This window comes from Phaseolus vulgaris, chromosome 10, assembly GCF_000499845.2.
Source record: "Phaseolus vulgaris cultivar G19833 chromosome 10, P. vulgaris v2.0, whole genome shotgun sequence".
NCBI lineage: Eukaryota > Viridiplantae > Streptophyta > Magnoliopsida > Fabales > Fabaceae > Phaseolus > Phaseolus vulgaris.
Window position 1 is genome coordinate 7,041,176 of NC_023750.2, and position 27,644 is coordinate 7,068,819.

The 27,644-nt window shown below is 33.4% G+C and overlaps 2 protein-coding genes across 2 annotated transcripts; both read right to left on the minus strand.

The window, feature by feature from the left end:
• Nucleotides 1-501: 501 nt before the first annotated feature.
• On the minus strand, nt 502-7,176 carry LOC137818709 (tryptophan--tRNA ligase, cytoplasmic). Its single transcript, XM_068622279.1, has 11 exons — nt 6,786-7,176; nt 6,592-6,711; nt 5,533-5,718; nt 4,945-5,062; nt 4,491-4,577; nt 4,123-4,215; nt 2,381-2,461; nt 1,672-1,743; nt 1,460-1,528; nt 1,244-1,354; nt 502-797 (listed from the first exon to the last, which is right to left on the minus strand). Exons 1-11 carry the CDS (start codon nt 7,004-7,006, stop codon nt 747-749), a joined length of 1,209 nt encoding a protein of 402 aa, XP_068478380.1. The 5' UTR covers nt 7,007-7,176; the 3' UTR covers nt 502-746.
• A 3,846-nt stretch (nt 7,177-11,022) lies between these two features.
• LOC137818728 (lysine--tRNA ligase, chloroplastic/mitochondrial-like) lies at nt 11,023-26,836 on the minus strand. The gene is made up of 14 exons (XM_068622307.1): nt 26,517-26,836; nt 25,813-26,031; nt 25,244-25,355; nt 19,901-20,009; nt 19,420-19,477; nt 18,379-18,447; nt 17,424-17,531; nt 16,866-16,958; nt 16,197-16,301; nt 14,348-14,554; nt 14,060-14,154; nt 13,665-13,755; nt 12,084-12,254; nt 11,023-11,306 (listed from the first exon to the last, which is right to left on the minus strand). Exons 1-14 carry the CDS (start codon nt 26,736-26,738, stop codon nt 11,214-11,216), a joined length of 1,752 nt encoding a protein of 583 aa, XP_068478408.1. The 5' UTR covers nt 26,739-26,836; the 3' UTR covers nt 11,023-11,213.
• Nucleotides 26,837-27,644: the final 808 nt, after the last annotated feature.

Below are 27,644 nucleotides of genomic sequence, written 5' to 3' on the forward strand. Positions count from 1 at the left end.
AATACAAAAAAATAATAATTAAATTCATCCAATTAAAATAATCAGTTAACATTATTTAATTTTACCAGTCTCAATTAGAAAAATCTCCAATTATTCTTTATTGAGCCTTGATACAAGAATAAAAGAATGAAGGAAAATAGGATTACAATTAAATAAAATGTTTAAAGAACAAAATCATTATAAAATTAACTCGGAGTACTTAAATAAATCCATAAATCATAACAATCTTTCACTTAAATTTGAATCCAGATACTGTGAATCAAAAAGTTATACTAAGACATTTACACATTTTTGTTACTGGTTTATAGATCATAAGCATAAAACTGTACTAATTTTTTTCATTTGACTCTAAATTCAAAAGCACTTATCAATCGTCTTGCAATTGTAACTGACAAGATAATGTCAATTACATAATCCACTATAGCATTTTATAGAACTTCAATCATACGTTAAGCAACCCGAGCCTAATTAAACTGCAATCTCACTGTGATGGCAGAGGTCTTCCAATGCTAATTCATTTTTTTTTCCTTTAACATAACACGAACCTTACACTTCAAAGGAACGAAGTTCCTTTCCATTTTAATTATCAGATGGTACTAAAAATGGGTACAAATTTTGATGATAGCAAGTCTATGCAACAAAATCGTAGTATAAAAAACCATTTTTCATGCTGAGGAAAAAATAAATAAAGATCTTGTTATCAAGAGGATCTCAGCAATATTTGGGCAAACAAAAGTAGGATGACTTCAGTCAAACATGTGGGGAAGTGGTCTGACAGCCATAAATGCATCCACCATCTGAAAGAATCATGGAAAAAGAGAATATGTAAGTTTTGCACCATAAACATGAACACAGCCAAACATGTTTTCGTAAAACAAGCTTGATTGAACAACTGCTTCCAAACATGTAGTGTGCAGATTGACCATGTGCCATCATGTTTTGAGCACTAATAGATGCTAATTTTTCTATTATGTGTAGAGACACACACGCACATATAGATATTAATTTGTTGAATGGAGGCAGTTTTTCAGTAAACAAAATCTATCTCAGAGTAACCAGTTTCAGGTGTTCTATCAATATTCCACCCGAGACTTTCCTCTGACCCAGGTTAATAATTGGTTTCGGCAATACTCAAGATTATGTAATTAACAATCGAAATGTCAACTTATTTTTCCTGTACTATTATTTCACTCTTATAGCATAGTCATCTACGCAATAACATCTATTATTGTTGAATGCATACCTCTTCAGTCACAGAAGCCCGAGCCCTACGATGTCTCTCCACTACTTCAGTCAAGACTTGAACTAGCCGTTGCTTTACCTCACCAGTTAGCATGCGCCCTTCTCCATATTCCTACAAGAGCATAACAGAACAAGTTAGGGGGAAAAAATCAAGGAAAGCCTCATTCTGCTATTTGTATTATTTAACAAATTGGGGAAAAAAAGATAGAAATCAGACCTTCTTAATGTGCTCAAGTTCAGCATCATCTTCTAAGAAAAAAGATAGGTATTTGATTGGTATATCTACCTGAATCATGTTACAAATCGTCAAAATTCTAGGACTGTAACAGGAGGTAAAGACGGAGTGATGGACGTTAAATGAACGATGGACGTTTATACATCCATTACATGTAAACTGCATTATTTATGAACCCACAAGAACTCTGTTACCTCAAGATTTGCCCCCAATTGCCTATGCTTCTCAATAGAATCTTGCCCACCCGAAAATGCATGCTTGTTTACCTGAAGAGAGCCACACGTACAATATTGGTGAAAATAACCAAATGAAGGTAGAAAAAACGAGACAGATGTTGCTTAGAAAAAACAGAGAATATTAGGGTGACGTGTGCAAAATATTAGGGCCTACTTGCATTTAGAAAATGAACTGTTTTTATTTCTTATTTTACAAATAATTACAAAAATACCACCTTGTTTTTATAGTTTCGTGCTTTCAAAGACTTCTAGATTTCCAGTGTTTCCTATACAAATCTTTGAAAACAAAGATAAAGTAAAAACAAGACGGTAATTTGTAACTATTTGCACAAACAAATAAACAAAATAAGAAAACAGTACTCAAACCAAACAGGAAGCAAGATTTACAAATGAAATCTAGTATATGGTAATAAATTGGAATGAATACTTTCCAGGGGAAAGAGAAAGAAAACCATTCAATATTTTTTTTGAAAATTATACACATTACACAGACACCAATGTCAACAAGTAGATTTACCATGTCACCCAAGATTCCTCAACAAAACAAGCAATTAAAGAAAGAAGAATCTACTCCCAATTTTTGTCACAATGAACAAATAAATCTACAAGACTTGTAGGTAAGCAACAGAAAAATAAAGCTTTAAAGAGAGTAATTTCAGTAGCACACCTTGTTCTTTATATCTTTTGCGGAATCAGTCACATATATGGCAGAATTGGGATCACTGGCAGACATTTTTCCTGTTTCCCCCTGCAAACATATATATTTTAAAGATGTGAGATCATGGTTGACAGAATCACATTCACATCCCAACCCAACATGCAGAATTATATGAGTATATTGTTCTGGCTCCCCTCTCCACACTCGTTCATGAACAAAGACACCATGGGAAATTGTGGGAGCAATGTCTCTTTTTGTGTTAGCACATGTTAAGTTTTTAGATAGTTTTGGGGTTTTGAACTCCAAATGACTCAACATCCACAACTAAATTTAGGCTCCTTCATACCGCCCATGGAATGCGTGCAAAGACCAAAACACCCCTTTGCCTAAATACAAAACTAAATAAACCCTATTCTCTTTGCTGTCTACACCTCCATACACATTGTATCCAAGCTTGTGCCATATGCATGAACCCTGCTGACCACTATAGTTTATTTTGGTCCAATAGTGCCACCCCCATCAACATGGAAGAGATAAGATTTTGTGCATTGTGATTTGTTGAGGGACACTCCAGATTGCTCAATCTGGGAGTACATTCCAGATTAATCTGGAATTAGAAAAATAGATAGAAGGTTTTGAATAGGGCTATCCGAACACTGTTTAAGTAATCTGGAAAATTATCCTATAAGTCTATATATTGTTAATGTTTTAATTTAATAATCTGCATTGAGCTATCTAGAATGTTTTTCCTAATATGCTTGCATTTCTTTTATGTGCAAATTGCGTGATTAGGAAAAATGATAGTGGTTCTCGATCCAATGGACGCTAAAGACCTGTTGCCTGACCTAGTAATGCCAGTCATGAAGTGATGAGAATGTGCATGCAAAGATGCACAAGCATAGTAGGTACGTCTTGACAAAGCCTAACGGTCCAAAAATACCTCTTTGTTGACAATGTACAGAGATCAAGATGTGGGATGGAGTGTTAAGAAATTATATTTCATAAAATTTATAATTAACATAATATTATATTTTGAGTTTGTTCGTAATAAGGTATTTATTATGGGCTTTTGCAGGATAGTGGGCGACTGAGGTTGGCATCCCATGGGCACAAACTAAATAAACTTGCAGTTGAGAACTCGTCATAACTGACTGTGCAATAGGTAACAACCCAAAATTCTATTCTAACTTGCAACCTCAACACAATGGGTTGTACATTGTCTGCACAGAGGTATATTTCCGGAGAATGCTCCACCAACATGTACCTGTTGTGCTTGTGCATCCTCTGCATGCACATCCTCACCGTTCTTCATGATTAACTCCGCCTCAGATCTTTTTCTTATTCTTCACTTCACATCTTTTTTATCTCAGTTTTTCACATTCTTCTAGTCCTATAAAGCTCTGTTTTTTATGTTTCTTTTTAACATGATAAGATGCTCTCTGTTTTTCACACACTATTCTCAAATTGTAGTTTGACAGTCAGATGTCAAACCCACCTCTGCCTGCAGCTGCTGGTGGCAATGATGCCTCCTCTCAACCAGAGAATGTGCATTGTAAAAGGTGGCCAAGAATGCTTTTGGCAGCATTATACTTAACCCAACAGCTTATGCTTTTGTGAAACACGGTTAATAATAAAATAAAACAAAATTGAGTGGAGAGAATTAAGAGTTTAATTAGGTTAGCAGAATGATGAATATCAGTAGCTCTCTGAACCAATTTGATAAAGTAGCATGTTTTGCAACATAAGAATACCTGTAATGCAGGGAAGAATATTGATTCAATCAAGGCTGGCTTGTTGAAACCCATTCGAGGAGCAACATCACGTGTCATTCTAAAATATGGATCCTGAATATGTTATAAAAAAAACTATTACCAAGAATAAGATGAATGCTAGAAAGAAAATAATAGACCATGATGTTCACATGCATTTGAGAAATTTTAAATGCTTTAAGTTGTAACAGATCCTTTTTATGACATTTTTCTTTAAATATTTATAGGAATGAAGAGAATTTGGACAAGAATACATTTACAGATACATAGTAATCAGATCTGGCCATTGCCATACACATTAATATTCAACCAAATCAACTAGAATGTAAAAGCATTGATGTCCAACTGACCTGGTCAATTGCACAAGGAATTAAACAGCGGAGATTCTCTTTTCCAGAAAATAGGTGAGGAAATGAACTGGGAAATGATGGAACTGCCTACACATACAAAAGAAGCACATGCAGTCATCACCATGTAAAAAATTCAAATATGTACTATAATTAAATTAAATGGATCCAATTATAACTAGAAAAGGCAAACTTACACAAAGCATGAGGAATATATATAGTTTCTTTATCATGATTTCAAGTTCCATTGTCAACAATTGTTCAAAAATATGTTAAAGTTCCATTGTCAATAGTTTAAAAATATGTTATAGTTCCATCATACAAATAACTTGTAAAGAACAAACTTTCACGAACCTATTTGAACAAAATATGAATAGTGCCACTATTGCATGCCTGACTACAGTAACCAAAAAGTAAAGGCAGGAATCATTCTGTAAAGAGAAGAAATGGACCATACCTGCACAGGAGGAAAACTAACTTTTCCAATATGATCTTCCCCAGCAAACCCAAAGATGCCAACAGCCTGGTTATAAGTTACACGTGTTGCAACCTCACACATGTTCTTGTAGAAGGAACTGAAAAGGAAAATTATCCTCAGATGACAGAAGATTTGCTTTGTGTAGAATAGTTCACAGTAAAACAGTAAAAGAGTTCGGGAAATTTCTCCTGCGACATTATATTTCATAACAAAAAATATTTACTCAGTATATTCTTTTTTAATTATGATGTGTAATAAAAAGCCCCTAATTAATTTTAACAGTTATTCATTATTTTTTAATGAGCAAGACCCAAAAACATTAAAAGTGCACATTTGTTTGTTGAACTTCAAATTTTTATGAGAAAACTTCATCTCGAAAAAAAAATTCTGTACAATGTTCTGGATGAACTGGAGAACTTTTTGCTGAATAAGAGAAAAGCATGCCTAAGATTCAACTAATTTTAATAATGTATAGCTAAACATTCTCAATAAAATCCCTTAAACTTAAACTAATCCATGATTTAATAAATCTGCATATATCAGGGAAAAACTGCATTTATAACTCACCCGCCAACATAATTAAAATCAGAGAAGATGAACGTCTTTGAAATGTCAAAACCACAAGCAATGATGTCCTTTGCATTCTCCCTTGCAAGTCTTCGGCACTCCTCTACAGTAAGATTTTTCCAGAAGAACTTTTCATCATCAGTGAGCTGTATAACCAGAGGAACCTTAAACACATCTTGCAAATACCTACATACCATTTTCCACCACGTCAACAAACATCCCCAGCAATCACAAGAATTGTGAGACTCACCTTCATTTTCAAGCTTGACCCTAAACTTAAGCATCTAATTTCAATCAATTATCATGGTAAAACTCTCTTAACCTATCATTTATGAAAATCACTACATCAATACAAAGTACACTAACACAGAAATTGCCTACACATTGAGGTTATACGCATTGAATCCACACTCTTTCAATAATAATAAAGTCGTGATTTGATAAATCACTTCCCAAGTTTATGATTTTTCATCAAATTTTTATTTTAAAAAATGAAATGGAGTACATATATACTACTCAGTTCTAAACAAAGGCCACTAGTGTTAACCTATTTAAATAAACAGAAACCGATTTAAATCAATCGAAACTTTTGGAGACCAGAACAAGCACTGCTTGTAACATCCAACATACACAATTGCATAATTTGCTTGTGACTAGATAATTAACACACCCCAATTACAAATTCCCATTAAGTTTCCATTTCAAAAAGCGAAATGGAGTAAATATACACAATTTACCATCCAAGAAACAAGTAACTAGTGTTGACCAAATTTGAACAAAATAAAAATTTACTGAGACCAAAAACAACATATTAGATTCACAATTTTTCATCAACTATATATTTTAAAAAATAAATAAAACACTATAAAACTGCACAAATTAGTCCTAGAAAGAAGCCAACAGCGTCAAACAATTCAGGTACTAAATTCTGAACTCTGCTCCCTCTCTAAAATCCACTTGTAATCACAAAAGGCTGCAACACACTAGATCTACAAATTTAAATCAAAATTCATTTTAAATTCTCGAAAAAAGAAAATGGAGACACTCCAACTCACTCACTTAGTGAACATGAAGGGAATCAAATGTCCCAAGTGCAACGCTTCGGAGGAAGGCCCGCGTCCGGTGTACAAGTAAAACTTATCGCCTCTCTCGTACGCATCCAGAATCTCGGCGACATCGCTGCAACACAGAAACGACACTCTCAAATCACCGTTTAATAAAATGAACGGAGTGAATGAAGGAAATGGAGGTACCGGTGGGCGAAGAAAACGCGGCGTCGTAGGAAGACGTGAGGAGTGCGCGAGGTGAGGCGTTCGATACGCGAAATGAGAGCATCGTCGAGCTTCTGGCAACCGAAACGGTCAATGAGTTTGTCGTAATCGATTTTTCCTTTTGAAGAAACCTCCCATGGATTCACCACTTGTTCCGCTTCCTCTTCTATACTGTTCTTCTCAATCTCTGTGGTTGCTGCCATTGAATTTCTTCTTCTTCTTCTCTCTCTTTGGAATGTATAGAGAGAGGGAGGGAAATGGAAACGTGGTGTTTATGGAGAGAGACTTAACCAGTGTAGGTGCAGTAGGGTTTTGATCTTCACACCTTTGTTGTTATCCTTTAAAAGTGTTTTTTAGTTTAGATGTTAGAAGTGTTTACTTGTGCTTTTAGTTAAATTTCTTACAGTGTTGTATTATTTTGAAACATTAAAAAATATTATGACTAATTTAGTTGTTTGATGGTATGATTTAGTTTATAGAAGTATATATATAAAAAGATATTTTAAATGAAGATATTAAATATTTTTTTTTTGTGTGTGTAATTCAATAATATAATTTAATTTTATAAATTATGAAATATTAATATATTAAGAATAATAAATTTTATAATTTTATAATTTTATAATTTTATAATTAGGGATGGCAAAGCGGGCCAGCCCGCCCCGCGCTTGGCCCGCAAAAATGCGGGACGGGTTGGCCCGCCCCGCAAAGTTATTGCGGGCTAGAATTCCCAACCCGCCCCGCATAAGAGCTGGCCCGCAGGTTTGCGGGCCAACCCGCGTTCTTTTTTTTAGAAAATTAAATATTTATTTTTTTACATTTTGTTATTAAAAAATTGTTAAATTAAACTTATATATTTGTTATTATCAAACCTATTTTTTTTTCCTTCCTTTTCAAATATAGTCAAACATCAAAACATTAAGATAAATATCAAATATCACTATTCTTCCACTTCCAAAACATTAAAAATACCTAATTCTAAAACATTAAACATAAACATTAATTCATAAACATTATTGACATTCTTCCATTTCAATAACATTGGATGCCACCTTAGTAGAACCTTTATCCATTTTTTCATAATTATAATCTTCCCCGTCATCTGCATATATTAAAACAATGACAATTAATTAATTAATTTTTCATAAAAATAATACAATAAAAATAAGATAATTTTTGGCTTGGTCATGGGTAACTTCTAAAATACCCTCTGCTTACTTCTCCTTCTCTAACTGGTGTCTTGCTCCTTTATCGTGTTTGAAATTGATTTAATTGGCATGACCCAGTTTAGGTTGGCCTGCTGCTACTAAGTGTCAATATTTTTTTCTTGCGGGTTTGCGGGTCAGCCCGCCCCGCCCCGCAACTGGCCCGCGTGGGTTGCGGGCTAATGCGGGGCGGGCTAATGCGGGTTAGCGGGTTGAAAAGGTCATCCCGCCCCGCGTTTTTTACCTGCGGGCTGCGGGCCGGCCCGCCCGCCCCGCTTTGCCATCCCTATTTATAATTTTATAATTTTATAATTTTATCTATACTTATATATAATGGGGATTCCCACGTTTCTTATGTACATCTATGCTTCCATAACTGTTTTTTATATATTATTTTTAGTTATTTTGTAATTTTGTAAATATTAAAACAGTTATCAGGATAGAGTTATTAACATAAAACAATTTTGAATTTAGTTTTTTGAAATATATCTTTATTTCTTCAGTTTTCACTCACACTTTTTTTTCAATTTGAATTTATATTTGGAATTTTTATTATCATTTTTCTCTCCTCCCTCTTTCTCATTTTATCTCTTCTGTTCATATCGCTTTCATTAGATAAAAAGATAATGAGTTTTCTTTTTTTTTGTTTAATTGTTAATATTACTCATTTTTATTTTCATTTTCGTACACCGAAGGCGGAATACTGCACAGGTACAGAGTTATCTTGATACTATTGTTGATGTGGGCATCGACGGAGAGGATGAATGCGTTCTGAATATGACATTCTTGAAAGGGGTTAGAAAATAAATATTTTCTTAAGGTTTGTTATGGAGTTTCTCATCTTATTCTTCTTCTTTTTTTTCTTTTCATTATTATATTTCTTTTTTTTAGTTTTATGTTTGTAACAACAAATCAAAATTAGTGATGCACAAGAATGATGACTTAATTTCTTTAAGGTACAAAGCGTTATTGTTGACGTGGACATGGGAGGATGAATGCTTTCTGAACATTCTTGCATAGAAGAGGAAAGAAATTGGAAAATAAATATTTTTTTAAGGTTTGTTATAGAGTTTCTTATCTTATTATTCATTTTTTTTCTTCTTTTCATTATTATATTTCTCTTTTTTAGTTTTATGTTAGTAACAACAAATCAAAATTGGTTATGTTTATTGTGTTATAAATTTAAATTTGTTTAATATATTTTTTACTGCAACTTAAATATTAAAATAGTAGGTTAAAACTCATAAATGATGAGCGAAAATGTTTTTATCTTCTTTTTACTTAATGATATTTGATATTTAAAATATATGAATACACACAATAATATACAATATAGTAATAATAAAAAAAATCGGATGCACAGGCGCTAAATCGCCTGTGTTTCCGCTAGTAATTATAAAAGAGATTCTTCATTTTAATCTACATACATTTTTACCGTTTTAACCTCCAAGTAATCATTTTATGAATTAAAATAATTATCTACGTAAGAATTACTTATAAAATGAGATAAAATTTTAAAAATTTTAAAAAATTCTAAAAATTATATCTATTTATTTTTAATTGGATAATTTTACCTTTTAATAAATACAAAATAATTTATTTATTTAATAAAATATATAATTGAATAATTTTTCTTTATTTAAAAATAATACCTATATAATATTTTTATATTATTTTACAAAATTATATATTAAATTATATTATTTTTTAATTAATTAATCATAAAAATAATAAATATTATTTTTAATATATATATTATAAAATACATTATATATCCTCCATCATCACCATCCCTTATTCTTAAGGGTGTAAGCTTTTGGCTCATTTGTTCTTTGTTCTCTCGATCCATTTTCTCACTCTTCTTTCGCTCATAGACTAATGCGTCTCCCATTTTCTTCTTAAGCCATCTCTTTTTCATAGACTAACCCTCTTCACTCTCACCGACACACTTTTATCTGGTACGTTTTTTTCCCTTTCAATTTTTTATTCAATGAACAAAATCTTACTATTGTGTTTTTGTTGTTGTTTTCTTTAATAGTTATGTTATAAGTTTGATTAAATTGTTGTCTTCGTGTATTTTATGGCGTTATTTGTGTCAGTATAATAATAACAATATTGTAATCATACAATTCCAAAGACATGCATAAATGAATAAAAAAAAAGTAAATTCAAACATTGTATTTCCATCTTCTCCTTTATAATTGAAAAACAACACTTATTAGTTAATTTCGTGGTTCTAGAAAGAAACTACGACTTCTGATATTTTGAATATGAAAATAGAAAACAAAAAAGATGTTTCATGAGATAAGAGTAAGGATGAACAGGAGAAAAAGATGCAATTGTGCAATGCTCCTCTTCAAACCTTACTTTGCAATATTTAGTTTTGAATTTTAAAATTTTAAAATAGTATTATCTCTTTTGTTATCCTCTTGAGATATAAAATTAAAACTCCTCACATGACAAATATCTTAATTAACATATCTTTAAAATAATAAAACAAAATATAAATATAAGAATAAAATAAAATAGGAAAGAGGGAAATTTTCTTTATATATGTATAGATAATCTATACATATGAATTTTAATATATTATAATAAATAAATAGTTTTTAAATTTAGTATATTCTGATGAAATTATTCACAGGAATCTTTGCTTCATCCTATATAATTTTGTCCTATTGGGAATCATATTTCTACGAAAGTTATACCTAAATATTGATTTTCATATACGTTTTTTTTATTGATATTTAGAACTTTAAACAAATAAATTTTTAATTAAAAATTGGAAAAAAAAAGTGAAATGGAAAGATAGAAAGAATGCACTTGGATGGAAAGTTATTGTAAGATATGTGTTTTCTCATTTAATTCGGTTTTTAGTTAAAATGACATGAAATTAACAAATTACAATAACTAGAAGTTCAATTCAAATTGGATTATCCTTTTTTAAAAAAACAATTTATCCAATCTAATAAAAAAAAATTATTCGAATTGAATGATAATATACACATCCTCTCTTCCAAATAACTAATCCTTTCTTGATATTCGAAGTGACATGTTTTGCCCTTACCACAAATCAAAACTCCAAAAGGTAATTTGAGGGAATAATAAATAACTTTCATAATGAATTTAAATATAATCAAGGCTGCGCAACAGTGAGATTTAGCAAGGAGAAAATAGTAAGCACAGTGACCTCACAAACCTATTACTATTGCTGCAGCTTGAGTACTGGGAAGGCGATAACATCTCGAATACTGGGAGAATTTGTCAAAAGCATCACGAGCCTATCAATTCCAAGTCCCTGGATTTGTAAATGCCAATTAAAAAGCTACAACAGAAAATGAAAAACAATCTTCTATTCTAACACTGTGGGGCAAATAATGCTCACAAAGATTAGCATTACAATTCAGAGAAGTGAAAACATTAACTTTCATACACCATGGTTGTAGACTATTATTACACTATTATGTCACTCATACACATGCATTGAAATTCCGGTAAATAGTTTATAATTCATTCATTTCTAATACATATGCTCTTCAACAAGAAATTCAATAAACAACTGAAACATAAATTTGAAGATAAAAAGTAAACATGACGATACACACTGAAAATCATAATGGACCTTTACAATTATTAAAGTAATCTTTTTGAAATGAAGATTGATTACAATATAAATGGAACATGATGATTTTTCTCTTAAAAATGTTATAAATCCAAGTAAGAGTTGAAATTTCAATACTGAATAATGAGAAAGTTTAGAATAGAAAAGAGAAAGTTTAGTGACAAAGAAGGAAAAAAGACCAAAAAAAACAGTGTTAAAGATTTTGAGTTGAAAGTGATATCATGTTATCTTATATGGATAACTCATTCCTCAGTGGTTGTGAATCTCCCCAGTCTATCCGAGTAAAAAAATCCCAACAAAAAAATTGACACTATATGAAATTTAATTTGTTATCAATTGCATTGGACAGAATCAGTGCCTTCAATTCGTGACCATGTTAATACCACAAGAAAAAAAATAAAGGTCAAGTCCCACAGCTACACAAAGATACACAATGCAGACTAATAACCATACCATTCCCGAAGCTGGAGGCATTCCGTATTCCAAAGCTGTGAGAAAGTCATCATCAAGAGTTACTTCATATGAGTCATCTTCATCTTCCTTTCCTTCCTTTTTATCTTCATTTGCTGAAACAGCTGACCTCTTCTTTTCATGCTGTCTAATTTGATCTTCCAAGCGTCCCCTCTACCATGTTGAGAAAAAAAACCATTTTATTGCCATCAAAGTACTCAATCACCATAATTAAATTGAGACAGTTAATTAAGTTGACCAGAAATAACCATTAGAGTTCATTCTTTTTCCAAACAAGTGGGCATGGACAAAGTCCATTTTCTATTTCTGGTAGTATTTGGAACAGATTAACGAACACATTCAAATCTCTGTGCATGTCTGGTTTCCAAATACCTAACTTGGTTATCCATTTGAAGTTGAAGCAGATATTTATAGCTTCGGCGTGAACTTAAAATTGGATGTGAAAAAAAATATGGAGAAACGCACGTAGCTAATGCACAATAACAAGCAGTTCTGCATACATTAAATAAGCACCAATTTGATTATGATGCAGCACCAAGTTTGACCTGTTTTCCTGTTGATACGTCATCAAATTTTCATAAATGATGTTGAACTTATCCAATATGTCATCTATCTAGTTAATCTTTTGACGAAACCCCTAAGGAGAAACTTGATTTTAGAAACATCAAGGGAATGGGACTTAAGCTACTCACAAACAAACAAGTGATGGAAATCAACCTTTGTGATTGGAGATCCCATGAATAAAGTTCATATGGGTAAAAACAAATCACTTGTTAATTCTGCTAGCACTAAAATTGATTTAAAATCAACTTTGTCCATTCCTATGGTGTGTCAAAGAGCTAGATACTGCATCATTGAAAGAATAAACTTTGTAGCTAAATTCTATGTAGTATAAGGAATTTTAACTTTGAACAAGGTTTTCATATCCCTATGGGTGACCTAATTTGCAGCATACCATTAATGAAATCACCTATACAAGTGTCGAGTGTGGCTGCTTGCATGTGATCTTGGCAAGATCTCTAAAACCACTCAAGAATATCGAGCACACGCATAGCCTTGTAAACGCAACACAACAATAACAACAATTGATTAACCCCTAGCACGCACTAAGTGTTTTTGGTTCATATAGTTTGATATACCAACTACATTGTGTGTTAAGTTTCTGATTCATATACTTTGTTATACCAACTTCGATACATTACATCTTATATGAGGCCCAAGATTTTTTTCTTTCTCTCTTGCCTTTTGCAATATGTGGAGGATTGTTGTAAGTTATAAGTATTACAAAAGGCAGATAGTTCCGCATTCCCTAAATTACACACTCTCGAAGGATTTATATACCAAGACACTCCTTAAATTTTCAAAGTGGATAGCAAAGGAGGTGGGTCCGCATGCATGAAGGTGTGGCCTCATTTGGGCTTTCTATGCTACAGCTTTCTTATTTTCCCCTTATCAAGTGGTTGATTATGAGAAACAATTGATGACAAACACATTATATATAAGGTACAATAGAACAAGCTATGCAGCTTGGATCTGAAAAGTTTGAAAACTTTGGGATCTTACCTGATCTATAGGATCAGTCAATTCGGAGAATGCATTGCCCAACTCACGACCACAAATGAAAAGTTCAAATCTCTCGGTCAAACCTGTGGATCTAAATGTAGGATCATGTGTAAGATAGAAGGTGGATCTAATGTAGGATCATGTGTAAGATAGAAGCTAATATCTAGAAACAGAAAATGTGCATCTTTTTCTTATTGATATTGGCTAGGATGCCTTTTTTAAAATATATGTTTGGAAAGTACGTAGTACAACATTTCCAAGTTCATAGGGAATGAGTTTTAATCTGTGAAACAGATATTCTAAATTCAAAAAGATTAATATTTTTATAGTAGGTAGGATAAAAATACCTTCAATAACAGCAAATAACATTATTTGATATTTTGAGATGTTTCTACCTTCTGTGTGGTTTGGCAAGTGGAGATATCTCAATTGGATAGTCTAGAACAAAGGTAGGTTGGATGAGCTTTGGTTCTACAAAAATCTCAAAAACCTAAATAAACAAAACAAAAACAATCTGGTTAGCGGCTGCAAATCAAATTGACAATATAATAAATGCAAAAAGTGCAAACACAAAGGAATATCAATAGATCATCAATTAAAAGGAGAAAAAGTGTAATTACAAAAAAGAACTAAATTTATCAAATGAAAAGAATAAAAACTGGATGTTCGTGAATAAAATCTACCTCATTAAGAAGGAGGCCAACGGATTGGCATGCTTCAATGGAACCTTTATCCTTGTTATCAAGATTCTTTCCAAGGGTATCCTGAGTAACACGCTTTGCAACCTCAAGATCATCTCCAAATTCACTGAAATCGACCCCAGCTATTTCTTTAACAAGATTGTGCATAGTGTCCCTCCTCCAAGGCTTTTCTAGACATATCTCGACTCCCTGTAAGGAATCATTACATCACCTTCAACAAATTTGTTATAAGGAAATAAATTTCACTAAAATGTCATCACTCATCAAACAACAGCTGATATTTACAATTTTTAAGTTAATGCTAAGCCATCATTGAGGGAACTACATGAGAAAGAAAATGTCCAGAATATATAAAAGAACTTCATTTTAAGTTTTAAAGCAATATTGTAAACATAATATCCTCTGTTGGCAGGATGAAATCAGAAGGGCAGCAGGGAAGAAGAATGAGCAAATTTAAAGATAAATATATAAATTTGGTAGTACGTTCAATTAAGATTAGATACATAAAATTGGAAATTTGAAAGTAATTGATAATATGAAAGTTTTACTTAAATAAGGGATGTATCAAATGAGAATTCTTTACTATTTTGAAAAATAAAAACTAAAAATTTGGACTATAAAACTAGACATGGGCAGTCAAGATTAAAAGTTAGCTAGTGGACACATCACCACTTAAAAAGGTCATGTGATTTTTTCTTAAAATCTTGGCCATAAAAATACAATTCTTGACCATACAATATATCTCATGTTTATATTTCCAGTTCTTATTTCTCGTTGTAACAAAAGTTCTCACATGGCATGTTACCTATATGTACACACCCCCGCACACACATATATACACATATATGGGTACATACACCCATATATGTTTATATATAAACATTCTTTGTAATTATATAATGGCTAACTTTTATAAATATAGATTACAAGTATATGAAGATTAGAATTTTAAGTTTTATAACTGATACAATAATAAGAAGCTTCCTCTTATATTCTAAAAATTTCAAAATCTACCTATGTATAGTTGAATCCAATGTAAAAAAAGAAAAAAAATATTGAATAAATAAAACAAAATTGAGAACTTACTTGCCTTTTTAATAAAATGATAAATAAATAAACTTTTAAAGAAAACACTAATGTATTGTTTTGGAATTTATTCATGTTCTGATCTCGTTTATGACAATTTTTATTTTTATTTTTTACTTTAGAGCCATTATTTGATATTGCTTTTATATTGAGTAGTCGTATTATATTGGTAAAAGGGTAACATAACATACTATTATAAATTTTAATGATATTGTAAATTTTTAACAACATTTTTATTAAATTTGAATAAGGAATTTTCTATTATGCCTGTAGGCACAATATAAGAAGTTTAAATAGAAAGGTTTTGTTGGAAAACAAAATATTTATAATATCAAAAACACAAAAAATATACCATACTTGTTTTTTCAAGGGATTTAAGTATTTACAGATGTGTCTTTAGTACTCTTATTATATGCCAATAGACAGCTCCTTTGATTAATAATATATTTCTTTAAATTAAGCAATCAGAACCAATAATTGTTTTGTCAAATTGAACATCCATATATTTAAATATTATAATTATAATATGGTGGTACTCCTAGCCCTCCCTTGCAGCTCAAATTCCCAACATTTGGCCCCAAAATCGGGGATCAATCAAGGAGGGAATAGCATGACCCTTCCTCTTTAAACATTGAACAATAAACAATACTGTAGCATGTTTTATCCATTCCGGAGACTTAAGCATCCCTTCTGACATATCTCACCAATTCAATTCTAGAATATATTTAGTAAGAACAGTGTCTACCTGATAATCAACTGTAAGCTTCCCATGAACTGCAAGAGCACATCGAGTGACAATCTCCTCTGCGAAACTCATCATGCTTTGATAATCCGAGTATGCTTCGTACATCTAAAGTCTAACTAATATCAATATTTAATGGAATGCAATTCAAGATATAGTGAAAAAGGTCATGTGCAAATTGAAATATCAAGCGACCACTATTAAAACAATTTGAAAGCCAAGATATGGGGAAATGTTATGTATGTCCACATCAAGTACTAAACACTAACTAAATATTACTATGGAAACCTCACCGAAATAGAGAACAAAAACTACAAAAGAAACCCAAGACTGTCACCAAGCTAGTGCAGTGATGCTCTAAACCACCACCAAATTTTCCATATCCACTTCTCTTCCCCCACCCCCATTTTTCTCTTATGTAACATCTCCCTTCTCCCCCTCGAGTCCCAAATCTTCTCACATGCCACCTGTCCCAATTTTGTCATGACATTCTCTCTCTATGCTAACTGAATTTTCCACCTCCCGCCCTCTTCAGTTATTCTTCTTTCTCCTCTCATATCAACAGCTAGTTGTTATTGGAAACAGGTTTTCCGCTTCTACAATTGAAATGCACTTTGGGCCTATGTAACGGAAGCTTAAAAATTCACCTCCTGAATCTAAACTTTTACTCACCTCTATAGTTGTAAATTCAGGATTATGACGAGTTGAAATTCCTTCATTTCTAAATATTCGACCAATCTCGTATACCTTTTCAAAACCACCCACCTACCATAAAAAAAATAATTAAAATGGTTAATGACACTTCACTAGAAAAATAACATCCATATTAATGTAGCCAGTTTCAAATTTATAGCGTGAAGAATATATGCTATATTCAACATGAAGAAATTTCAAAAAAGTTTGGAGCTAAAACGAATGAAATTATCCTTAAACAGAAAAGATAACATTTTCTAATTGTTAGTATTGTCAAGAGTAAAATTTCAGGATTCCCATAGCATTTTCAAAATTTGATAAAAGAAACAAGATTTTGACCAGTAATTTTATTCATTTGCACCATATTCAGGATGGATACATACTGTATCTTCCTTTGTTAAGCAAAGAATTACACCCCTAACATGTGAAGTAAAAAGAGGCTAACCCCTCGATACTTCCTTCCAGTGCAAAATAGAATGCTTTTGTGAGCTCTTTCCTGAGCAGGACTTCACAAATAACAATTATGTCAAATCTCACCAGCATTCTCTTCAGATGTAATTCAGTTGCAATTCTCAGATATAAGTCTCTTCCAAGAGAATTATGGTATGTAATAAAAGGTCTGGCTTCAGCTCCCCCAGCTGCTCCCTAGTCAATGAAATTAATCAGTTTCAGGGAAAAAAAACTTCCATGTACAAATGTCAGACTCCTAACGTACCAAATTAATAAAATTACAACAAAAGGCATTTCAGAGAGTAATTACATCATTTATCACTTAGTAGTTGCTATTGAAAGTTGAGACTGAAAGAGCATATGGTATAATCCATAGACAAGGTCCAAAATTTTAAAGGTTTACTATTTTGAAAAACTTCATATAATTTCATTACTACATTTGAGACACAGAAACACTCAAAATAATAATTATAAAAAAAAGGAGTTGGTGAATTGGAACAGAAGCACACATTGAAGCATAAGACATAAATACAATTAAACATGATGACAAAATAAATTTCTAAAAACAAATGGCTATTAGATAAATAATTAGCAATAGCACAACTATAGTTATCATCAAAGGTTTGGTACTTGGTCTTGATTGATAATGAAGGATTCAAACAAGTTCCGGAGACAAGCAAAACTGAAACAGATGTGACTTGGATTGCACTTATAACCCAAATAGTTAGATGCTTGAAAACAAAGCCAACAATGATATGATAAACAAGTCCAACAAGTTCCACGATGCCATTTAATCTTATAACCCCTATATCAATCTGACTTGCATGAGATCCAGTACAATACATAAATATGAAAATAACCAAACAAAAAAGATCATGTCTATCAAGCTAGCCTGTTAGATCAAAACTTCTGAAAGATCCGTGCTCTTTGCATAAATATAAACAGCATATATCAAACAAATAGTAGAGTCCTCAACATTTGAAGATACACTTTTATGTAAATAAAAATGTGTAGCCAGTGTAGGTACATTAAAACAACAAACCTGCAAAACTGGAGTTTCAACTTCAATAAAACCTAAAGAATCCATAGTCCTCCGTATCTCTGATACAACCTATTTGAATGAAATTGATTAGAAGATCTGTTTGAATCGGGTTCCTTGCTCAGGCAATACATAAGAGAAGTTCGTTAATCAGTCTAAATGGACAGAAGGTGAGCCTATGATCCCTGAAACCAAAATTCTAAATCTTCTTTCAAATCAAATCCAATCAAATATATAATTAAGGAAAAAATGAAAAAGTATCATTAAACTTACAGCCACAAGGTTTCAAGAAAAATACATGTAAACATGTGATAATGTATTACAACCCAAAATAGACATACTGAACATCATTCTTTTACCAATAATAAAGAAAATTAAGTACCACAATGCCATAAGGCTCCTTGCTATGTGATGTTATGCAAGAGGGTCATTAGCATATGCGAAAAGATTTTTCTGGATTCGAATCCATTATGCATGACCAAACAAACTGGTCACCGAGGTTGAACTTTACCGTAGTAGTTTTATCAAAATTCTACCCCAAACAACATGATGCCTATAATTTTTTTTCTTTTTTAGTCTAGTTTATTTTGGAGGAGAAAAACATTAAAAGTGTAAGGCATTCTATATCTGAACTGAAAACACTCTCCTAGGAACTCAAAGTACAATTAATTGACTTTGTTGTTCACTCCAGAGTCCAATACTCCTTTCACTTTTGCTTAAGAATTGTAGTTTTGACCCTTGATATCCTCCCATGAATTAATAAAATAAATTGTTCTGCTTGATCTGTTCCTTATTCCACATCTATAGAAAAGAACAATACTAGATAGAAAATAGGCACAGCACAAGAAGGCGAGAATAAGATATCTCAATTAACTCAATACGAAACATGGAAACAAAAAATAGTTATTATAACTCAATTAAGAGACATGGGAACAGGAGAGAAAATACACTTAATGAATCTACAACATTACAATTATCTAAAAACAATTGAATACCATTTCGTTTAAACTCTTAAGAGATAAAAAAGTTTGGAAGATGAACCACCTTTGCTCTTTTACGGAGAACATCTGCTACCTCTGGATTTGCGATCATATCTACATACCTAACCACAAGTCCACAACAAACAGTGAAGAAACATTTTAAAAGATAGGCAATCAATTTATAGTCCAAAAGTGTGAGGGACAATTAGAGAAGTCATGCAACGAAGAAGTAATAAGAAATGATTGAACAAAAATAAAAAGAAAGAATAAGATATAATACAAAGTCATACTTCACAAAATAAGAAATAAATAAAAATATAATCTATTTAAAAATTTGAAAGATGAAGATGTTTATTTGAAAAGAAGAAAGAACACGAGTAGATGTAGATATCCTATTACAAAAAAGAGAATGAACTACAGAACAGGGAATAAAAACTAGTGTGGAAGAATTGTAATCATGGTCACTAATAAAATAACAAATGCATTAGTATTTAACAGATTTCAATAGGTAAGGAACAAACACAAATATTAAATTATGAGCTTACCTCTGTCGATAACGTTTATCCATATCGGTTAGTCCATGATATTTGTCAGGAAGTGGAAGCAGAGATTTTGTAAGGATTGCAAAAGATAGGACACACACAGAAAGTTCTCCTGAAATAAGACCAGAAAAAAACATGAGAAGATGGTCAAATGTCTCATAACAATCAGGCTATCAGCTGGCATTTGTCAAAGAGCATATTTGATCCAGTAGATAAAATAAAGATATCAATCTCTGTTAGTGTTAATATATATGTTAGTCTGTTATAGTCTTTGGGCAGTTAGTCTGTTAATACAGCTTGGGTAGTTTCTTCTGTTATTAGTTTTGTTGCGTCTGTAATTGGTGATCCTATATATTCTGGGTTATATATTCTGCATGAGTACGCAATTACATAGTCAATAATATTCTTTTCTTCTCTTATCTTCTTATTCTAAAATGGTATCCTAAGCCAAAAAAAAAAAATTTCTATCATGTCTTCTTCCTCACCTTCTTCCATCACTGCATGATGACCACCTCGATTTCCGTTCATCACTTCCACACTCCCATCTCTCTGAAGCTTACAAATGACAACTTCCTTGTATGGAAACAACAGGTTAGTGCCACCCTACGTGGTCTCCAACTGATGCACTTCTTGGATGGAACCAAGGTCCCCTCTGAATTCCTGACTCAAGAAAATAAATCCGTGACAAATCCTGAGTTTTGTACCTATCAGCAACAAGATCAACTACTGGTGGCATGGCTTCTTGCTTCCATGTCCTCTTCTCTATTAACCAAGATGGTTGGTCTGGATTCCTCTGCTGAAATATGGTGTTCTCTTCTCACTCACTTTGCCTCGCACACCTGAGCCATGGTTAAAAAGTTTCGGCTTCTCCTCAAAACTCCAAAGAACGACAAATCTATCACAACATACGTCACGGACATCAAGAAAATTGCTGACTCCCTTGCTGCGGTTGGATCTCCAATAACTATTGCCGATCATGTGGATGCAATTCTCGATGGGCTTTCTGCGGAATATGATGGCTTCGTTACCGCAATTCTTTCTCGTCAAGATCCATAAACGGTGGATGATCTTGAAGCCCTTCTCCTCGCACAAGAAGAACGTTTTGAAAGGCACAAACTGGCTCAAGACTCCATTCTTCAGGTAAATACCTCCTCCTCCTCTTGGAATCTTAAAAACCAATACAAAAAGAAACCGTTCCACTATAACTCTCGTGGAGGTCAATCACCACATCCTACTGGGTTTCGCCCATCCAATCCGCACCCTCATGTTCGTCCTCCACTCAACCCTGATGCTTCTTGGAATTCTACAAAACCCATCTATCAGATCTGCCACAAACCTGGTCATACGGCAGATGCATGCTGGCGCAGGTATGATTCCCCGGCCACTGAGTCTTATAATGCCAATCTATCTCACTACACTTCTCCAATTGATTACGACGCTACTCCGTCAATTCTTGGGGCACCTTCTACTATAAAAGATCCCCTCTAGTTTCCTGATACTGGTGCCACACACCACAAAACCAAAAACTCCAAGGTCTTTACTCAAAAACAACCTTATCAAGGCCATGATGATCTCAAGCTCGGCAACGGACAAGGTACCCATATAGCTCACACAGGTTTTGTTGTCTATATTGACCCTAATTCTCACACTATGTTCAACCTTCACCATATGTTGCATGTTCCTGCTATCACTAAAAATCTTATTAGCGTATCTCAGTTTGCCAAAGATAATAATGTTTACTTTGAATTTCATGCTAACGTGTGCTATGTCAAACATCAGGAAACCCATCAGATTTTACTTCAAGGAGTAATTAAAGATGGACTTTATGCCTTTCCGCCATCTCTCTCCATGCATACTCACTCTGTTCAATATGCTACTTATACACCTAAGATACCCATTCTACAGCTTTGGCATAACAGATTGGGACACTGTAATTTTACTGTTGTTCAGAATGTTTTAAATGCATGTAAAATTTCTTACACTTCTCAAAAACAGTTATGTGCTCCATGCATACGTGGAAAGCTTCATCAACTTCCCTTCCACTCTTCTCTTACTCAATACACTGAACCTTTGCAATTAATTTTCATTGATATATGGGGTCCTGCTCCCGTCTGTGCTTCCAATGGTGCTCGTTACTATATTTCTTTTTTAGATGCTCACACTAAATATAATTGGCTTTTCCTTCTGCATAATAAGTCTCAAGCTTTAGACTCCCTTATTCGCTTCAAAACTTTTGCTGAAAATCAAACTGGGTTTAAGTTACGTGTTATTCAAACAGACAATGCTAAGGAATTTTTATGCTTCAAATCCTTTACTCAATTGCATGGTATTCTTCATCGCCTCACCTGCCCTCACACACACAAACAAAATGGATCTATTGAACGCAAGCACAAACACATCTCTGATATGGGTCTAACCCTGCTTGTTGCTGCTTCCTTACCCATAAAATTCTGGGGCGAAGCTTTTACCACTGCAACATATTTAATTAATATTTTACCTTCCCCTGTTCTTCAAAACAAATCTCCCCATTTTTTACTTTTTCACACTGCACCAAATTACACTCTATTAAAAACCTTTGGCTGCGCCTACTACCCGCTTCTTCGGCCTTACAACAAACACAAATTAGATTTTAAATCTGCATGTTGCTTGTTTCTTGGGTACAGCCTACACAATAGGGGCTACATATGTCTCTCTCCTACGGGTAAGATCTATATGTCTAGACATGTTGTCTTTAATGAAAATGTGTTTCCTTACAATATACCTGAATATAACTTCATCCCCAACCCCACCATACAATCTGAATCTGGCTGCTCTAATCATCATCTTACGGTTCTCCGTCAACCTGTTGCCATGCCTGTGCCTGCGTCACATAACAACACGGAACTGCCCTCCTTTGTTCCTCGTGATCCTCTTCCTTCTCCTTCGCTGCCTCCCATACAAACTGATACGGGTTCTACAAATAAACACTCCATGACAACTCGCTCCAAGGCTGGTATATTCAAACCAAAAAGTTTCATGTCTCACGTCAGCAACACTCCACCCATTCCCACCTCCATTAAAGAAATCGTGTCTTCTCCTCCTTGGTTGCAAGCTATGACTGATGAATATACACACTTGGTCCTTAACTTCTCTCCCTGCTGGTGCCAAAGCTGTTGGATGCAAGTGGTTATTTAAAAACAAGTACAATGCAGATGGTTCATTCCAACATCACAAGGCCAGGTTAGTTGCCAAGGGGTTCAGCCAAACAGCTGGGACTGACTTCACGGACACTTATAGCCCCGTTGTTAAACCTGCAATCATCCGTCTTGTCTTATCTCATGCCATCTCCGCCAACTGGCATATTCATCAAATTGATGTCAACAATGCCTTCTTGAATGGAGACCTCAAGGAGGACGTCTACATGGTCCAGCCACCAGGATTTGTGTCCACCTCTCCACAATTAGTGTGTAAACTACACAAAGTGTTATATGGGCTAAAACAAGCCCCACGATCCTGGTTCCACAAGCTAAGTACAACTCTTCAATCCTTTGGTTTTCATTCCACCAAAAGTGACGTTTCCTTATTTGTTAAATTCCATTCCTCATACACAATATTCATTTTAATATATGTGGATGATATTATAATTACAGGGTCTTCCATGACAGCAATCCAGCAACTAATCTCGAATCTCAGTGCCTGCTTTGCTCTAAAAGATCTCGGACCTCTTCACTTCTTCCTCGATGTGCAAGTCACGCGTCTCAGAAATGGTGGTCTCCATCTATCGCAACAAAAATACATCAATGAACTTCTTCATCGCACAAAAATGGATGCAGCTAAACCCCTTCCCACACCCATGCAAACTAACCTTCATCTTCAAAAAGATGCTTCCTCCGCCATGCATGATCCCTCTCTGTTTCGGTCTGTCGTTGGTGCCCTCCAATACGTGCTTATCACTCGTCCGGAACTGTCTTATGTTGTAAACAAGGTTTGCCAATACATGCATAGTCCACAAGATCATCATTGGAAAGCGGTCAAACGCATCCTCCGTTACCTTGCTGGTACTCGCACCCATGGCTTGATTATTCAGCAGTGCTCTTCTCCTTCCATTCGTGCCTTCAGTGATGCTGACTGGGGAGGTGACGTTGATGATCGTAAATCCACCACGGGTTACTGTGTTTTTTATGGTCGCAACATCATTGCGTGGTCTTCTCACAAGCAGCGAGTTGTATCGCGTAGCAGCACAGAAGCTGAGTATCGAAGCATTGCAGCAGCTCTCACTGAAGTTCTTACATGAGTTGCACCTACCCATCCCGCAACCCCAACTATTTTCTGACAACTTAGGTGTTGTCCTTCTTAGTGCCAATCCTATAATGCACTCACGCACCAAACATTTCGAATTGGATCTTCACTTTGTCAGAGACTACGTCCAACAACACAAAATCAGTTTAGTCCATCTCCCTGCAAGGTTTCAAATCGCCGACATTCTCACCAAGTCTATCTCTGGCCCTGCATTCTTGGACTTCCGGTGTAAACTTATGGTTGGTGTTCCACCCACATAAGTTTAACGGGGGGATGTTAGTGTTAATATATATGTTAGTCTATTATAGTCTTTGGGCAATTAGTCTGTTAATACAGCTTGGGTAGTTTCTTCTGTTATTAGTTTTGTTGCGTCTGTAATTGGTGATCCTATATATTATGGGTTGTATATTCTGCATGAGTACGCAATTACATAGTCAATAATATTCTTTTCTTCTCTTATCTTCTTATTCTAAAAATCTCAGGTGTTAACTATTTCTCAGTCTGCAATTATCATAACAAGTTCCTAGTAACTTAAAAGAGTAATTACAAGTATATGACATATACTAGAAATCTTCAGTAAATAGACACTCATAAGACAAAAAAAAAATCATATATGAAACCAAAGATGGCTGAGCAAACTCCAGTTGAACATAATAAAACAACTACAAGAAAATATTGTAAAAAATTATTTGGTTTAATAGCTTGAGACTTCCAATTTGGGTAAACATGTTCTTTACATTTGTAACCTCTTTTACCTTTTACCTATCCCCTGAACTCTCATATTTGCTAACATACTAGAATTTGTGTATGTATAACATCAGCTGCAAACTTTCAGTATCACAATTTTTATATTATCTTAGCAAGAGCATATGCATGTGAGTTTACAAACATACAACAGTCACAGAATTACTGAAAGTTCTTACCTTTTATTCACACTGAGATAACAGATAATAGGGATGGAAATCTGGGATAAATTATAAATTTTGGGCACAAGATATAGCATGTTGCAAATGCAAGCCATATCAATTTACTAAAAACATATTTTTAGCCTAAAAAATCATTTAATACCTTTTTCTGTGCGTTTTATTGTTCCTCTCACACCTAATATATCACCAGTATCAAGATGCGCCTTTAACTGTTCAAATTGATCGCCTATGAGTCTCTCCTTATCACAATAGAGCTGAAATCATAGATTTTAAAAACTTCAGTTAGCAGCTCTCTATATACCATTCACTTTATCGAAGGACAGTAATTTCTATCCTCTACATGAATAAAATATGCATATAACAATTAAAACTAGATTAAGAACAAAGAAAAATGATAACATACCATAAACTTACAAAAGCCCAACATGTCTTGCTTAAAGTTACTGTTAGAGATTACGTAAATATCCTATTTAGGGTTTGTCTCTTTTCAAGAATTAGACAACTTGCTGACAAAATAAGAGAATGAGAGACATGTGTGAATTCGTTTAATTTACACAATGGGGGCTCTTATTTATAATATGCTTCATAACTACAACGAATAATGGTTTCCTAATTTACATAAATACAGACAGCTCACAATAGCTAATAAATGTCCCCACTTACAATATTTACAGACTCTACCTTGAATGTATAAAAAGAGTAAAACAAAACCTGAATTGACCCAGAATCATCTCTTAGTGTGAGAAATGCAAGCTTTCCGAATACCCTCCTGGCCACAATTCTTCCCGCAACAGATACGTGGTCACTCTCGCTATTTTTTTCCTCACCATTTGCCAAATCTATGTAGATATCTTGCAGCTGACTAGCACCGTGAGTTTTGTCCCATTCATAAGCATAAGGATCAAGCCCCTTGCTTCTCAATTCTTCAACCTACAATCAACCACAAAGAAGGATTGTCAAAACTGATAAGCCTTTCTCCAAAAGAGAAGACAATCTAAAAATAAAGACCCTTAGCTTGTTAGTCCTCTGACAAACACTACATCTCAACCAAAATATTTACATTGTCCAACCATGCATTCAATTTTGCATCCTATCCCCCAGCAAAAAAAAATGCTGCTAAGCAAAATTAGTCTTAAACTTTTCCTTTTTTACACACACGATATTCTCATTTTGCTAGAACTGTAAACAAGCCGGGAGAACAGATAAATATAAAGAGAAGTTTTGATAACAAAATTAACTACAAGGCAATTAATATCATTCCTACATTGAAGTTCAACGAAAGACCATACAACGCAGAATTTTCCAATGTAAAACTCAACTTCAATTCAGCTTTAAACTCATTCATACACGAAACACGGCAATTAGAAGAATACGGAAGAAAACGACACCGTTGCAATTGAGCGAGAGCCACGTACCTTCTTCAAGCGAATGGCTCGAATGGCATCCCTATCGGAAGTCGAAGTGGTGGACGACGACGCCGAGCTCCGGCGATTGCGACCGGCAGCCCTGGTATCGGCGGTGGTGGAAGTTGAGCAGGCGCGGAAAACGAGCGTTCGAGGTGTTCGACGAAATGCGTGAGAGTGAAAGAAGTGCTTCAGTGGGTTCCATGTTAGAGTGCACAGTTTTAGCGCTTCCATTCTCTCTTTCACCACTGCGTCGTACCAAAGAAAGTCTGTTTATTTATCTTTCTGGTTTGGGATGTAGGTTCGACACAACAGTTTGAAATATCTAAATTATTATATTTTAAAAAAAGGATTTCTTTAATATTGAACTTAAAATTGAGTATACATAAATAAATAAATAAATTATTGAAAATGTGTAATAAAAAAAAAAAGTAGTAATATACACACAAAATTTGGTCATTCAATCACAGATTATTTTATAGCTTAATAATCACAAAACATTTAAAAATAACTTTTAAATTAAATATTACTAATGTTTATATTTCATCTTATTGGTTAAAGTCTTTATTGAGGGTAAGTTCAATTTTTTAATGGGAGATTTTTTAATTTATTTAAATTAATATTAAGATTTTTTTTTATAACAAGGTATTTGTATAAACAGAAGTTGTGATACCATAAACATTGAAGTAATGAGAAAATTTTGTAACACTTTAAAATATACAATTTTTTTACAAAAGGAATTAAAGTAAAACAATGCTTTTTAGTCCTGTGTATCTGCACATATATATGCCGGTGTATAATATACTCATTATATTCATACACAAACAATAATACATTCAAGAAGAAAAAAAAAAGGAACATATGAAAATATGAATAAAAAAATCAATTAAATTAATGATTTGTATATATAATTTTATTTTTATTTTTCCATTAATCATAGTTGTATAATATTTAATATCAATCATCAGAATCCAACTATATTCCAAAATTATCATAAAAAATCATATGAATCAAATTATCAATAATAATTAATACTGACTATTTATATCTCAATTTGTCTAACGGTATCTTGATTTTTTTTTCAATTCATATTACTTTTGATTTCACTTAAATCGTAATGATTTCATATGGATCTATTGT